Source organism: Plectropomus leopardus, chromosome 15 (assembly GCF_026936395.1).
Source record: "Plectropomus leopardus strain MGB_pleo_1.0 chromosome 15, ASM2693639v1, whole genome shotgun sequence".
NCBI classification, from domain to species: Eukaryota; Metazoa; Chordata; class Actinopteri; order Perciformes; family Serranidae; genus Plectropomus; species Plectropomus leopardus.
The window spans coordinates 8,255,878-8,273,713 of NC_142190.1; the positions used below are offsets into that span (position 1 = coordinate 8,255,878).

Genomic DNA, 17,836 nt, shown 5'->3' on the forward strand with positions numbered 1-17,836 from the left:
TTATTAAAGATACAAATAAACTCATGATATTAATATTCTACAGCCATTAATGCTATGATGTAAAAGACAAGCACATTTTAGTTTCGAGACAGTGTACCAGTGCTAACATTTCTCTGCACAACTGGCCTATGTTTTAAAGATGTGTTATAAGGTTTTTAAAAAGAAAGTGCTCCGAAATCTCCATAACCAAACCTACCAGACTCTGTATAAATAAACACTGATTTTATAGCACAAATAGCCAGCATATTTTCATGTCTAACTCGCTGAATTAATAGTTTATTTCAACCAAACCAGAGTTGGTTATTGTTGGAAAAGTGCAAAGATGAAGTATGGTTTCTGTGAGTTTTATTTTGTTTTTGTCAACTTTGAATGAAGTGCGTTTTACAGGGATAAAATTACTGTCTATTTAAATGGAGTCTGGTGAGTTTGGCAAAAGCGGTTTTGGGACTGTTTCTGGTTAAACACAAAGGATCTCATTCTCAAACCAAAAGGTCTAATTCTAGGTCAGACACTTTTAATAACATTATGAGTCGGAGAGCAGCAAAATCAGGCACTTTTAGAGGACATAGATTGACGGTGTGAACACCCTAAGTGGTTAAATTGCAGCCTGGCCGCTGCACTGGAAAAATTTCCAAGAATGTTATTTCCATTAGTTACTTTGACACAAACAAACATGTGAAAATAGGGCCCAGGTTGAAAAATGCCCTTTGAGTCTGGAATTTTTAGTTCATTTCACATGCAAAGAGCAACACAGAAACTCTTCAGCATGGTAGCGAGTGCATTGTTTTCCCCCTCATTCTGTGGTAATTCTCATAAATACTCAGTGTACCTACACAATGTTTTCACACAATTTGTTTGAAATGTATCATAATTACGTACCACATAAGTTATTTTTGTTCATTTGATGTTGAACACATTAGGGCTCACATACACACCTAAATAGAATGCTAAATTATGAATACTAATACTCATTATGTCTTATATAGCAAAAGTGCCATGCAAACACATTTTTTAAAGTTATTAGCTATTACAGTGCAAGAGGTAAATAATATCCAGAACATATTTTTTTTTCAGTTTTTTATTCATGTGTTTTTTACTTATTTCTGTTTGTGAGAGAAGCAAAGCTGAGGAGCTGTGTGGGGCAATAGTGGATTAATATTACAGCTAAATTAATACTGCTCACAGGCTTCCTATGTGCAACCACATTAGCACTGATGAATTATCCAAAACATGCATAAATATCCACCACATTGGAGGAGGACTGCAATAACCAAACCCTATCTATTTTTTAATAAAAAAAGAAGACAGTTTTGATCCAATACATGATAAATATAAGCCGGGGGTGTCGTCCTCTCCCATGTGATGAAGTGTTGGTTCTGACAGCCATGGCTGCTGTCAGCAGCTATAACTCTTCCTATCTGTCTGCTGAATATCTGGTACGGAGGAAAGTGGGCATCAGAGGAGCCGGTCTTGGCAGGAGTGTTGGACAGCAGAGTGGGCATCAGGCCATCTTGATTTATTGTGGTTATTTTCTATACTGCTCTGCTTCTGGACTTCGGCTGCTGCCTAGCCAACCAGAGAAAATGATTTTTCTCTCTCAGATACTGTATGTACCCATTTCCACAATTTAATTTGTTTGCTTAAATCCCTTATTTCTCTTTCTAACCACAGATTTTTTTTTTTTTGTTTGTTTGGTGCCAAAGCTGCAGTCGCTTCGATAGCTACTGTACCAGCGTACTCCAGCTAAGCTTCCTCTGATGAGATCTTATAGATCTTGGCTTATAGGAGAATGGGAGAAGGTTAAACACTAAATTCTGATATTTTTGCCTGCTGAGTTGGTTAGAGTGACAGCCTGCAGTGGGGACAGAGTTTTATATTTATGAAGCAGTGATATATCACAATGCTATATTATCATTGCCTTGTTGGCATTTGGTCAGAAAAGTAAACGTTGTGTGTTGCAGAAATGGACAAAAGGTCACCAGACAACAAAATGTGAGCAAATGAAAGAGGTTAAAAGGGAATGCAAAAGGCCACTGAATTGAATTTTCATAAAAAGAATAATATGTCAAATGTGGGGGATGCACAGGGGATTATTCCTATACAACTCTGATCAATAACACTTAGTCACTCTGACCCTCTCGTGTCTCTTGTTAGGAAAGACCCAACATTAAAACTGGGTCTAATGCCCTTTGATTTTTTTTGCTTTTGTTTTGTGTTATGTTTTTGCGTTTTGTGTTGTGTTGTTTTATTTAATGATACTGTGGACACTTTGCCAAATATATTGTGCTAATGATAAAAACATGCAAACATGGCTTTAAAGTTTTGCCAATAAGATAAATTTGCCGGGTTTTTGTGTCTGATTGCAATTATTCGTGTAGCAAAGTATAGATGTTGGCTTTGGCCCAAGAACACAGTAGGCCGAACAATGGCAGAGAGAGCAATAAAATGAAATCTTAAGACTGCAAGCTACAGGTCCTGACCAATGAGGGTCAGATGCATTCCTCAAAAATTCTGGAAAAAAAAATTAATTCACGTGACAGAGAGAAACCATATTATCCCAGTCTGTCAGTGCACTTCATTCACTTTCATGGCTCTCTAAAACACTTACAATTTCAATGTAAATGCATGTGTTTGTAAGCACTGATCTTTGTGAACTAGACTGTTTTTGCAGAGACACTCATTTGCATATAAAGGGTGCAAACATATATGCATATTACCTCATTTAAATATAGTAAAAGAGCACCGAGATGCGATTTGCTTAGGAGTAGAGTTAGGGTTGCAAATCCCTCTTCGCAGGTACTTTGATAATTACACAGTATCCTTTTTGTCTTACTGGTGCAGGTTTAGCTGCCAAAAAAGCCACAAAAGCCACAAAAGCTGCAAAAGCCATGCGATCTTTTGGTGAATTTGCCCATCTGTCTTTGCAACAGTTTCCTCGCTTAGGTTTCTAACATCTATCTATAGCATGCAGTGGCACAGCAAACCATGACCAACTTGTACAACAGACCCACAATGGACAAGAAACTATCAACATCAATGCAGCAGAACTAAAGATAATGTTATTTTTATTCCATGTATGCTTCTTCCTTGGCACCTGGTGCCTACATTACCTACAATGCAACATTACCACTCGATTTCAAGCCTTTAGTCCCTGGATTTTGTTTTATTTTTTAATTCAACCTTGCAGTCTTCAACTAACCAAATGACTCCAAGACTTGGAGTCATTTGACATGTAAACAGTTGCAGATGTTTAAAATCAGGTAAAAATTACTTAGGTTAGAAAGACATCAAGTTTGTAGCATTAGAAACATAGCATACCACACACTCATCTAACATCCAGACTCCCATTCACTTCTCCTCTGCCTTGCTACATAAAGAGCACATTACTTTTTGTATTGACACTGAATGCTGGCATTGGATGTTTACCACTTTTTGCACAATAGTCCAATGTAAGGGGAATTTCTGGGACCACTGACAATAAAAATCCACTGATTAACAGCCTTGTTCCTGTGACAGAACTTCTCAGACAACATAAGTCACTTCTTATTGTCCTTACTATCACTTGTAAAGTCCCTCAGCAATCTGTCTTAAGTCCTTTCCTCTAAAAACTTATCGAACATCTCTTTTGTTTGTCTGAAGGACTTCAAAAGTTGGGCAGTTTGTAACTTTCTCGAGTGTAATGAGAGCCTATAGACCGGTATGTGCTGGATGTATGTAAGTTGAGATCATATTATAATTCTGCAGCGAAAGGCCTTCCCACATCTTATACATTTTAATGTGTCCACTGTCCTTCACTGCCCCTTCATTCACCCACCCAGCACAACAGACAAAATGCTACCTGCATTATAGCCCTTCAATTAAGCTGCCAATCATCAGCTCTGTATTTCCACTTTTCTCATTTTTCTTTCTGCTCTATTATTACAAAGTGAATTATATATAATTTTCAGTCACTTTGTGTTCGTCTTTTTTAGTGCTTTGTATAATTCAAAAGGATGGAATGAGTAATTCACTGTACCTCTCTCATTCTTATTTCCACGCACCAAAATAACAAAGGCACAATAGCAAGGCACTGTTTGACTTGTGTTCTTTGTACCACTAAAAAAAATTAAGTCATTATGCTCAGTGTTTGTGTAATATTTTTGTAAAGGTCTTATGGATACTGATATTTCTGAGAGTATAGTGGAGCAATTTGGATAACAAAGTAAGAAGTCTGCAGGTTTCTTACTAACCACACTTGGTAATCTACTTTTAAATTAATTTGTGGGTGGCTCTGAACCATGCGATGAGGATGAAAGTAGTAGGACAAAAAGCCCATAGACTCTCCTGTTAACATTTAATTAAAGCTTTCACCTTGACATGTCAACAGTTTGAGAGCCAGAAGTATTTGATAATTACCTTTTGATTTTTTAATGAGGGCTACACTTACAGGGTAAAATGACTGCCTTTCTTCTTTACACCATAGAACAAACTCAGACACCTTATCCTTTAGCCTTATTTTTTATTATTATTATTATTATTATTATTATTATTATCAATATTATTATCCTGTAGGACATTTTTACACTATAGCATGAAACCATATGTTTTCTCAAAGGGGTAATTTCCTTTGTCAGTTTCCACACTGACATCCATCCCACCAAACAAATCACTGCTGGAGGAGGAAAAATGGCGCTCGTTTGATCCAAAGACATTACAGTGACATCAAATAGTGTTTCAATTAAGCTCGGGGTGTGGGCACAAATGGTGGAGCTTTGAGCACTGATGACAATCTTGGCATCTATCAATCAAATATAAAACCATTAAGAAAATAGTTACCAGTAAGTGGCTATTTACTCATCACATGTCTGTTTAGACAAGTATATTATTATGAAACCCTCAGAGACATTTAGCCTCTTTGCTGCCGTCTAAAAAAAAGCTGCTGACAGATGATAAAGGAATATTCTATCACGTGCAGCATACAGAAGCTCTCAGTTTGCCACAGTTGGCTCCTGCTTATTTTTCCTGACTTTTAATGACTCACAGTGAGTGGAATATGGTTGAAGCAGCCAGTAAACGTCAGACTTTATATTTCTCTTCATCAGTTTTCAAAATATTTAAGCATTTACAAAGATAACACACTATAATCTGTTACATTGAGCTGACAACATCAGCCTATTCAATATTTTCTCACATTCAGTGTAGCGAGCTTCATCAGGGTTTCCCCACACATTCCTTTATTCGTGGCAGCCCGCCACTTTCAAAACATCTGCTGCCACAAACTGATTTTCTTTTTTTGGAGCTGGACCATTCATTAGGAGTGCTGCTGGAATTTCCTTACTGTTTAGCTCAGCATTGCACAACAGTGTCGGAGCGCAGAGAGTACTCTGGGCACACACAGAGCAGCAGAACAGCAGGCACAGTGATCACTGATGCAGAATAAAAAGTGAGAAAGTTCATATAGGGTGGCTTGGTCAAACATACGTAAGCTTTCACCCAGGACACTGCTGTTTGTGTCCCGTGCAAAACGAGTATGTGTTGGTATTTGACAACCAAGGATGAGAAGCTACACCACCTAAAATATATTGGCAAAACAATGAGACTCAAAAGCTCCTCACCCTCCGAGTAGAGGATGAGATTAGTCGCCATATAACAGAGAAGGTAAATGATTGTGACTGACATGTTATACCTCTGTTATTGTTTATAAAGTGTTGCCGACGCATCTCTTATATGCTTGTGTGTTTAATGTCACGCAAATGTAAGTCACGTGCCTCTTTTGATTGTGGGATGTCGGGATGCAGTGTATAATGACACACTGGAGCAGCATAATGCCGCCTTCATTTGGTTCTGTGTAAAAGTGAAGGGCTGGTATAAAGAGGGGACTGCATTGTGGACCTATAGTAAAAACAGGGGAAAATAGGGTCCAGGTTGAAAAATAACAATAACCTCACTGACATCGCTCCATCTACAGCTCCAGCATCTTACTGCTGGCTGCAGTAAGTGAATCAGGCCACATCCATTGTAATGGCTCACATGATGGAAAATAAGTCAATTAAGCCCCTTCAAATAGGCTTTAATTGATTTAAAAGGGCGCACATGCATGTAGACATTCAGAGGGACAGAGATAGCTCAGAGCTAGCAGCCCTTCCTCTACATGGTCTCTGCCGACTGGAGCAGTCTGGAATTAAACTCATATAAAGGAGTTTTGGTTTAAATCTCAGCCTTTGGGGTGTTTTACCTTCACATAGTAGCTGCTCCTGGTGAGACTTCATTGAATTGTACAAATGACTCACAGGCCTGGATCCAACATCTCAGACATCAATAGAGTTTTCCCTGATATCACACCAGCTCGAGACTCAATAATGTCACTAGTTTTAAAGCTACAAGGTAAACGGCTCTTTGTGTCACACTTCATTTCCAGTTGAAGCAGGATGTTGAGGTGAGACACACTGGACCTGATGATTCATATTGTGGTTTCTTAGCTGTGCACAGATACAATACTCGAGTCAAATCAACATGAACACATTGATTTGTGCCCAGATCTCACAGAGCTCATTCATCCTACAAAAAGAGGAGTAAATGGGAGGGCAAGGCTCAAGAACTACAAAGTCAATAATTAATTGAGCCAAAAACTGAGATTCTGTTATGACAATGGGTCCTCGCCATCATTAATATGTCAATATACATCAAGACGCATATCCTCTGCAGGCTCTGCCACAGGAGAGTGTTTATTTTTTGTTAAAATTATTTATATATGGCATGTGCAGAGTTAAGCTGGAGCAACCTTGATCATAACTGGTATTTCAAAACACGGTGCAAAGGCTTTTCCACATGTTAAATGTTAAATGTAAATGTTAAAGGTAAAAGTCATTGCTTACCTTTAAAAAATGCTGGAGGTTTGAGGTTTGTCGGAATCGCACCCATTTAATTAACCAGTTCACCAAACGGGTTACCAATGGCATCCTGAAAGCACATATTGAGAAAATGATTATTGCTATAGTTTGAAACTCACAGACAAAAGTTATCACGGCTGCAACTATATTGTATTTTACAATTATAAGGTAAACGATAGCAATACTAAACCAACTGCCAGAAAAAAATGTTGTCATTGTACATTTCTGCAAACCATGGCTACATTACATTTTGACATTATTATGTAGTGGATAGTTTTAAACTGTGTTACATTCTTTGCATTTCAGCCATATTGTAATTAAAAAAAATCCAAAAACGCTAAATTAGGGTGAAGAAAAGATCCTGTTTGGGTTAAAATACCAGACTCTGGTGGCACAATCCCTACTAGAAACGAAGCAATGTCAATGTTGCACATGAAATGTGCAGATATAACATAATGTAGATTTCTACATGGGCAATACATGCAGGTATAATGAATTCATTTCATAAATGTACAGAAATAAGAAGAAAACTGAGACTAAAGGATAAATAACAAAAAAAAATGGTGCAGAAAAACTATTCTAAAAAGTTATCACAACCTTTAGCAGAGAGTAACTTTTTTTACATATATATGTAAACTACCTTTACTTTGACAGAACAGCAACCTGTAGTCTCACAATGGGGAAACTTTTATCATCCCCACTGAGTCGGTAGCGCTCTAGTAGGACTCCTCTTTTGTACAACAATGAAAGGCTGTTCATCTGCTTTTTCTTTGCTATTATTCTCTTCATGCTTTAAACACCATCCTGAGGAAAACTTCCGTCTGTATGCTTTATTTTCAAGTGAGGAGTTTGTCTTGCCAGACTTATCACTGGTTTTGGTTTCGTAAAATAAGATGTTTGTCCTTTTCAAATTTGTTTCAGTGCACTGACTTTTATATGCTTATTAAGTACATTTCTTGCACTGAACATACCACAACTGACTAGGCAGCAGAGCCCTTTTAAAAACATAAATAAACTGATGTATGAATAAAACCCAATGTTGTTAACTTTATGTCCTAGAAAAGTGAACAAAATAGTGAAGGCTTTTTTCAAAGCTATGCAGTCCTATACAGCTAGCGCTGTGAATGTAAATACACTTGATAGAAGGCTGTATTCTTCAGACATACACTTATAACCCACTACAAGCTATGCGAATGACGTTACAAGAGTTCACACACACACACACACTCTGACAATAAAAGCATGAATGGTGTAAAGCTTCTAGTCCATTAATTCTGTTTGAAGGACAGCTTCACCTGCTGCTACAAACAAACATCAGCTATTCACCTTTTAGCTCGCCTGAACATGAAATAAACCCTGCATTCCTATTTGGTACCATTTCAGATTTCACAAAGTAACACCCCGCCACTTTCTCTAGCGGCTCTCGACCCAGCTGAATAAAGAACTCTCCGCTTCCTCATGAAGCAGCATTACAGTGCATCGAAAATCAGGTAAAATGAGATAGTGACTTGTCATTGTGCTTTGGTTCTACTGCAGGCATCCTTACAGCTTGTTATGCCTCAACACATCACCACACAACCGTGAAATTATCCAAAGAACTCCTCGCTGTAGGAGGCACGTCTGTATGGAGAGATGCAGTCCTCGCTCCCATGCCATTGTCTGCTTCATGAGCGGATAAATTACAGGCCAATTTACAATCCTACACCTCTCTGTTAGAAACAACTGCCAAGTGTTGTAGCTCACTCACTCTGAATCTCAACGGTCCCCCTCCAGCTTCATTGAAAATAAGAAACGACCTGTCAAGTGCTTTGTATCAGCCTTCAATCTCCTGCACCTCGGACACCGCAGCCTGGAAGGCTTACAACACTTTGATGGCGTCCACAAACACCGCTCCTAAGTGGTTTCCCTCACACCTGACTTTTTCAATTTGTTATCTTGGCTAGAAGCAGGTCACAGCTGATCTGAGCTCTGTTTTACATCTCCTTGTGTTCAGGTGCAGCAGGTTCTTCTGTCCTCGCTGCCCGCTGCTTCTCTATAGAATATATTTTGATTCTGATGCACTCAGACATAAAACATAAACCACACGTTCAAATTTTAAACATGGATCACTTTTTTGCTCACGTTGCCCTTGTAGCGGCAGGACCCGAGGGTGGTGATACCAGCCAGTCTGTCAGCTTGTTTATTTATAAGTTTGGTGCACGACAAAATATCTCAACAACTGCTGGTCAGATTGCAGAATGAAAGTTTTGCACATGCAGTACAGCTTGTATAAGCAACAACACAACAGCGTGACCGGGTAAATTTTTGCTGAGTCACACCTTAAGTGTTGCTTAAACGCCTGTCACAGGCTTGAGTGTGTCGGCTGCTTCCAAAAAAGCACCTTTGCTCAATAACGTGAAAAGTTTGCATTGGTCAAAATATGTGTTTGCAAATGATCAGTATCTGAGTTCCATGTTAACGTCACACGTCTAATTGCATCCCCACGTGCACCACAACGGACATAAAGTCAGCATAGCATCAGTTCACTAAGCTGTATAACACAGCACCACAGCTACAACCAAAACAAATGATTGGTTAACGCCTCACCGCTGGAGTGCTGAAAAAATCTCTGATTTGTCGAGTATTATACCCACCAGCAGCGACAAGTGTCAGGCGTCGGTTTGTAGCACAATGTCGGCTGCTTCCTTTGAAAATGAGTTGTATCCTGTTGCTGTGTCGCTCATAGTGTCAACGCCACATAAGGGTTGTGTTTAAACAGTCTTGAAACCCACTGGCTATCATGTAACAACTATACAGCCTCTGGGGGACGTGGCTGATATTTCAAGACTTCCTCTTTTGTGCACTGCTCATTGTTTACAGTTTGATTAACAATATCTGTAAAATAACAAATCATCGAATGTATTTATCAATACACTAAATAAATCTATAAATATCAAATGCTATATCTAAAAAAATACAGACTTCTGCATATGAATGCAGATAAAAAGTTTACAAAAAGCTAAATCGTCTTCGGGTGATGTGTTTCAAGACTGCATTTCAGCCAAAGCATTCTGCCTATTTTGCTCTCCATATGGAGTATTTACCTGCAAGTAACCAGAGCCCTTTCAAATGTGCAGTGATTGAGAAAGTATTTCGATCTTTCACTGTAAAAATTATCATGCAAAAGTTATAGTCCTATACTCAAAATCATCCATAAGTAAGAAGTACAAATGTATTAGCATCAAAAAGTAAACATACTCATTATAAAGAATGGCCCGTTTCAGAATAATGTTTAAAACTGGATTACAATTATTTATCACTTTAATGTTGCGGCTGGTAAGAATGGAGCTAATCTTAATAATTTAAAATATCAAAAATAATCATGATTCCTTAGTTGATTATATTTTGTATAATTTGTATCTGCAAAGTGACTAAAACTATCAAATAAATGTAGTGAAATAAAAAGTACATTTGCCTCTAAAATGTACTTGAGTGGAAGTATTAAGTACCATGAAATGGAAATACTCATCTAACGTACAAGTACCCCAATTTGTACTTAAGTACAGTTTTTGATTAAATGTACTTTGTTACACTGCAAATGTGATCGTGAGTGCTACAAACAGAAACCAGAGTGATTCAAACTCCTAAATCTTGTACAACTGCAGACAGATTCTGCATATGTACTAGTTTTTGACTAAACAGTGATGTACTTTCAATAGCTCTCAGGCTGGCCAAACAAAATGAAACTACCTTGGTAGCAGGGAAATTTTTCGGGGTTAATGACTCCTTCAGCCAAACTGGAGGGACATTTACAGTGTCCTGAAGAAGGTCACTGATTTCTATGTCTGTCACTTTTCATGTGAACAGCCAAGTGCAACACGATGACTTTCTTCCAGGAGAGTCTGTGTGACAATATGAGCTTTCATCCCCCGTATTTAAATAATATAGCTTCTCTCCTTTCTCTATGATCGCTCGCTTTTCACTCCAACTTCGTGTGCAGCCATTTGGAACAACTAGAAATTAGTGTTGTCACGAAATTGGAAGAAAGCAACTGTGAGTGAGTGAGGCGGGGCGATGTGGGCACTGCAGTGGCGTGAGTGTCAACTTGCTGTTGGAGAGAAGAGAGGGTGACAAAGTAATATTGATAGTATTGATAATGCAGAAAATAAGTATTGGCACAATATTCAAATATTCAGAATCAATATGTACCAATAAATCAGTGTTTTTCACAACACTACTAGAAAAAATTAGAAGAGGGATTGTGCTGGATATCTAGGGAGGCAATGCCAGGTAACAACTTTCAATAGTATATTTGTTTATACTTGACAGAGATGAAAAAATTTTTTAAATATCTGTGTTTTTGTATCTAGCGTGATCAGCAGGCAGCACACACTTGTTGATGTTCTGTCAGGGGTATATTACATTCACATACTAGACCTTTTCAAGGCTTTAGTTGACCTCATGTTGTGATATATTGCTGATTTCGTTCTCTCTACGAGTGTAGTCATACCTCGTCTCATCCCTCCCCGCCATCCCACTCTGTTAAAGTAAATAGCTGAGTGAAGACTTTCTCTGAGGACAGCGCCTCCCTTCATAGAAAAACAGGTTTCCTGCCCTTATCAGTGAATCAGACACTGTCTCACTATTCAATTGCAGATCCAAGACCTGTTTATTCAGCACCGCCTACATCACAACCTACCTTAACACTCCACTGCAGTCTTTCATTCTCTTCCTTCTTCAGCAGACTGCCCTTTCATTGCCCAGTACGCCCACCCACTCGTGTGTGGGAGCGCAAAAATACACACACACACACACACACACACACACACACACACACACACACACACACACACACACACACACAGGCTCTGTTTCTTGGAGATGTTTTTGCTCTTTTGTATTCATTATCCTTGTTTGTATCTGTTTTCTGTCGCTGGTTTTACATAAAAAGGGCTTCATAAAACAACTTGTCTTCATTTGTAATCCCTGCATCACAGTATATAAAGGACATCTTAAAAAAAAGCCTGCGATATCATTTATTTCTATTGTTTAACTTGTCACATTTCAGCTCTAAATATTGATATAATGTCAAATACACATTCCTGCAAGACCATTCAGTCAAGATGAAGCGAGGCGCTGCAATGTCATGGTCACAATGAAAATCAATTGTGATTCATGCCGTAACAGTTAACACTGCTGCTTTCAATTCTTGGACTAAGGCATTTGTTTGTCTGCTTTTGTTTAAAAAATGTTTTGTTAAGTTTGCGCTTCATCTGCTTATAGAAATAGTTCAACATTTTGGAGATATGCTCCTTTTCTTTACAAACGACAGATGAAAAAATTGACTTTTGCAGAGCTGGAGTCAGGAGGTAGTTAGCCTAGCTTAGCATAAAGACTGAAAACAGGTGCAAAAAGCTAGCCTGGCTCTGTACAAGGTTTAAAAAGATCCCAGGTGGCACAAGATGTAAAAATGATGTCAGAAAGACATTGAAGTCTACATCAAAAATTTGATTTTAAATGCTGAACAGAACTGTGTGTACATTAACATGATGACATTTTGCAGACATTTCTTTCTCCATACATTATTTGGTTTTAATTTGAGTTTTCAGTATCTAAAATCCAAGAAAGTACCATTGTCATCCATCTTCATCTCTGTATACTACATCAAATTGGTGTTGGCACTGGACTTTGTCCTGACCATGAATTTTGGTCATCTGACGTCACAACCTAAATTATCAATGTCTAATGACATTGGTGGCCAGCTGGGGTGCCGACTTGCACTTCTAATACTAATACTAATGAACATGTTGTATCTTGTTTTTTTTATATCTGAACACCAACAGAAAAACAAAAACAGACATTTGCTTTTTAAAAGGACAAAATAGTCTTACTATTTCTAGATGAACAACTGCTATGATTTTTATATTCAGTTTTTAATCTGTTCTTTATCAGTAAAGTGTGTTTTTTGTTTCGGGCATCATAGTACAAAACCTGGCAACCTAACTATGATGACAACACTAATAGGGACGGTTCATCCAAAATAAAAAATACACATTTTTTTTTCTTAACCGTAGTACTATTTATCAATCCAGATTGTTCTGGTGTGAGTTATTTACTGCTCACAACAAGGTCTGTGGATTATCTTTGAGCACCACAAGCAGAGTGTCATCTTGTTCTATTATAACAGAGAGAAGGCAGAAATCTTCAACAATGACACACAAAGTATGTATTTTTGAAAAACATAAGGGTAAACTGTTCCTTTAAAGATGCTACAAACACTCACACTGCCAAGAAACAGGTAATTAGCATACAAACACTGCATTTTTTAGCTCTTACACTTAGATTGTTTCTACGGTTCAACAAACTACTAGTTCACAAAGTTTATAAACTGCTTCTACTTCTTTTGTCTTCTTTTCTTTGCATGTTAATTTTAATTGCTTCTACGTTAATTTCACATGATCAATGTTATCTTTCTTTGTCTCCTCCACCTTTACTCTTTTGCATGCTTGCATCGTCTCTGTGTGTTGCTGCTTTATGTGTGCTGGAAAAAACAGCTTCCTGTCCCCAGATACAAGAAGGTAAGCCGCTGAGATAAGCTCAAATCCCAACCAGTCCCTACTAATCAATACTCTTATCTAACCACATCCAGACCCAGTGAACCCTGAAGTAAACCATCACCAACCCTTGGCTAACCTCCTCTGAGCTCCCTCTCATTGTCAGTGTAACGTGATTCCATCAGTTTAATGCTTCCACTGTTTTTCTGTTGGTCCCACTGTTATCTGCATGTACAGTCGTGTCCACTGTAAATCTCCAAGACAAGTCGACTTATTTAAAGTGAACACTTTGATAATGAATAGGGACAACAGTGTGTAAAGCTATGTAGTGATTCACTACACTCGGCCTAAAAGGTCAACCAATTTACCGATTAATGAAAGGTAAACTCGTCCTTATATACAAACTGCTGTTCCACATCACGGATCAGTGTTGCTCAGTTACTTGATTTTACTTTATATATATATATTAGTGCTGGGCCGTTAACGGCGTTAACGTGCTGCGTTAACGCGGGATTCTTATCGCGCGATAAACTATTCACTAAGTTGGGTCTATACAGTGAGCAAGGCACCAATTTCACTTTGTTGTTTAAGCGCGGATGTATACCTGGTCGAATTACGCGGAGGGGGCGTGAAGAAGGCGGAAGCTGGTCTGCCTGAGTGACTGGAGTGATTAGGCTCAAGCCGTGTCACAAAGCGACTGACTGTTAATGGTCTTCTTCATGACCTCTAATGTAGGCCCACAGTTCAGTTAGGGTCATGTTATCAGAGGCTGCGCCCTCTGCTGTTCATTCCAGTTAGCAGGAAAAAGCTTTTTCCACATGGAGACAGAACATGTGTTCCTAAATGTCTGTGTTTAACAAAATAAAAAAAAGTTAAACACCAAAGTAAATCTTATGGAACATTATTTTTCTTTACCAAATATTATAGTAGAACAGCTTTCTCAAGCAGTTTGTGATGCATTTTCATCATTTAGATAGATAGATATTATTTTGAATGTCTTTGGCAAAATTCAAATCTATAATTTTAATCTAGATTAATCTAGATTAACTACAGGATTGCAGTGAGATTAATCTAGATTAAAAAAATTAATCTATGCCCAGCACTAATATATATATATATATATATATCAATGCCTTTATTTGATAGGACAGATATAGCATGAAAGGGGGAGAGAGAGATGGGATGACATGCAACAAAGGACAGGAGCCAGACTCGAACCCGCGGCCGCTGCAGTGAGGACACAGCCTCTGCGCATGGGGTGGCTGCTCTACCGACTGAGCCACTGGGCGCCCCTTAATTTCTATTTTTTGATGAACTGCTGCATTCCCTGACCCAAAATCCCCTTTTTCCACTGCTCAATTTATAAGTTGCCCGTCTTACCCAGAAACCGACAATAGCCTAGAGCTAGAGCTGTGTTAATCACATTGTTATCAATTGAATATTTCTAGCACATTTAAAATTGTCTTTTGATGCACATCTCAATCTGCAGTAGATTTTTTTTAAAAAAGTGTAAAAAAGTAGAAAGTCATTGCTGTGTTTGCAACAACTTCTTAGACACCAAATGTAGGATGGTGCCAAAAAAGGCCATTGTTTTTTTACAGAGTTTTTTTGCCAGGATTTTGCCCTAAAGTTAGTTATTTTAAAGCAAAACGTTTTTTTTTTCTAACCATGACCAAGTTGTTTTTATGCCTCAACACATTAACCATGGCGTTGTTAAAATTAGCAAATTTTATGTATCTATGGTTAGCAGAACCATAACGTGCTAACATTTTTTTCTGGGAATTGGACTGGCTTACACCTTTGCCAACTAAAGCTAAGAAAACTGCCCTGCGTATGCATTTGGAAAAAAGGTGGTCTGAGCAGATTGTAATGCAAATTTTGTCAAAATGAGCACCAAAGTTGTTCTGTTCAGCCTGTGCTGCCTCCTCAGCTTTAACACAGTCAGATAACACAAGGCAGAACTTTATTTTTTCCTTATAAACAGAGCACTTTGACTTCATTCAATACCCATCATGTGAATAGAAGCATTGCCTAAAATACCACCAGACACCACATCAGGTCGTCCAGTATAATATTCTTTACTGAACATTTTGTTGGCATCTCAGCACACTAAACTACCAACTCTGTCAAATCCATAGCGTGGGAGTGGGACAATCACACATCGCATACGTCGAAGCTTGAGGTGATTAGCTGCAAGGAAAACCATACAAATAGTCACTTTTTTCTAGATCTGGGTCAGAAAAGTATCTAATGCACGAATCATTTGACTGGAGAAGTTGTGATACTACTTGGTACTGGGTTATTTCAGTCGATACCTTAAAGGGATTGACTGCTGATACTCAGCCCTAATGTTATCCGACCTCAGCACAAACGCCTTTGTTTGGCGTCAGGAAATTGCCAGACAAAGATGCAAAAGAAGACTTGCACCCAGGGAAAACTGCATTAAAACAGAGTTTGCCCTTGCTATGTCTTCTATGTTTAGCTGTTTCTAAATGAGATTAAAAACAAAACAATCAGCAGTGATGAACAGTGACGAGAAAGTTACCTCCCGACAGCTCTTTAAATGCTACTTCAGTTGAGCTCCCCAGCGACAAAAACCACAAATCAGCCTGTCTGCTGTGTTTTTCCACAAAATCAATGACACGTTATCAATGGCATGACTGACATCAAAACTAACGTTTCCCAGCGTGACCCTGCAACACAACCCCCACCTCCACCCCTCTCCTCCTTAAGCCTCTCGATCATCAACGTTGACATTCATTGGTGATGAATGGGACCCATCTGCTGGCTCTCCATATTGCCTACTTCCATCACTCTGCGATCGCCTCGAGTCGCCTTGACCCTGAGCACCTCCACTGATCCCAGGTGGCTTGTGAAGCATTAACCCCTTCTTCAACACCACTGTGTGTCAGCTCCCTGTGGATGAGATCAATGCTCCGTCTCATCCATCCTCTTATCTGCTGCTCCTGGTGATTGATGCCTCCCCCACCTCCCTGTTAGCAGGCCAGTCAGATATGGTAATGAAGACATATGCCCTGGCTTACCAAGAGGCCGATAGCGCAGTGGAAAATAAGCACCCATGAGGGACATGCAGCTTTGAAAACACACATGAACAGTATTAGCTTAAAATAAACTCTACGTTCTGAGGCTTTATAAAAGATTAATGCACATAACAGGCACCGTAAACCTAAAACACGGACCTGTAAATATGGAAGCTATGTTGTTTGTGTCTGACAAATGTGGGGTACATGAATCTTAATTAGGCTTTAATCCTCACGTTGATTGTAGTGCAGACTTATTTCTGTCAATGATGGAATCAGTTTTTGCATCTGTGCTCTCACTAGGGACTTGCAAATTCTGCACAAAATATCATGATGCAATAACTGTGTTTCAAAAAATAATCTTTCTTAGAATATGAGTCTTATTTTCATAGTTTTGGGCATCATTTCTATCAATTATGATCACACTGTACTTATCAAAGTAACCCTCAAAGTGTTTTATTTGACCCATCCACCTCTCCTCCCAGCCTATGCAGACTGATCGCTTCTTGTACCACGCTAATTGCTCTAAGCATCAAGAATTGCTTGACCCGACAAATACTGATGCTTGGTTGGGGGCCCAATATGTCAAACTATGACACTCTAAGGCTGTGTCCCACAAACACCTGACTTTCATGCGAGAGTGCATGTTTAAGTTACCGTGTGGATGTGAGGTTATTTGTCTAATCTACACTATATCATGTGCCTCTTTTGCCTAAACTTAACCATCATGACGGTCTGTGTTGGTTGCCCTTTTCTTATGTTGTGCAAACATAACAATGTGCTGCATCATCCTACCACGTGCTTTTGCTGACATCACAGTAATCTTGGAGCATAAACAGCTGATGAAGAAGGATACCTAAAACATCATAAGCAGACGTGGAAGGTCACTGACAAAGTGGCACTATGTGACGAGTTGGGATGAGAACACGTTGGATAAGCGGTTGCTGATGAGTGTACTGATGTGCAGCTTTGTTGATGCAAAAAAGGATGCAGTTACTAAGTCCGGGAACTTTGTACTAAACTTAACATAATGATTCAAATCAGTGTAATTTCCACCTATAGCTGGAGCTCCTCAGTAATGAGTTGCAATTTCAGTATAGGACTGTACATACATGGATGTAAATGATGAACCGTAAAGCAGGTAAATATGTCTCCAAATACTGAAACGGAAACCATGTTCTACAGTAGCTCATATGATTTAAATTTAATCTAAACTTCTGTGATATATGTTAGATGTTGTCTTTCTTAATTTATAGTTAATAAAGCTGCAGACATGCTCTTTGCAGTATTTAAATGTAGCCTCTGCGCACATACTCTCTCTGGTCATTATGATGTTTTCAAATCAACTCCAGTTCCAAACCGGACACAACTACACACGCCAAACCCCCACTTC

The 17,836-nt window shown here is 38.7% G+C and overlaps 1 protein-coding gene and 1 long non-coding RNA gene across 3 annotated transcripts in view; one reads left to right on the forward strand and one right to left on the reverse strand.

Annotated features, from left to right (window-relative positions):
- LOC148187217 (uncharacterized) overlaps window positions 1-17,836 on the reverse strand; it is a 190,454-nt gene that overhangs the window by 88,763 nt on the left and 83,855 nt on the right. The window contains exon 3 of the long non-coding RNA XR_015779009.1: window positions 6,855-6,939. This is a non-coding gene — a long non-coding RNA (uncharacterized LOC148187217). The remainder of the gene's footprint in view (window positions 1-6,854; window positions 6,940-17,836) is intronic.
- doc2b (double C2-like domains, beta) overlaps window positions 1-17,836 on the forward strand; it is a 150,039-nt gene that overhangs the window by 74,471 nt on the left and 57,732 nt on the right. The window contains exon 3 of one of the 2 annotated variants that reach the window (XM_088088910.1): window positions 13,403-13,426. The exons of the other annotated variant lie outside the window; for it this stretch is intronic. Within the exon in view, the coding sequence (XP_087945036.1) occupies window positions 13,403-13,426 (24 nt within the window). The remainder of the gene's footprint in view (window positions 1-13,402; window positions 13,427-17,836) is intronic. 2 annotated transcript variants of the gene reach the window in all.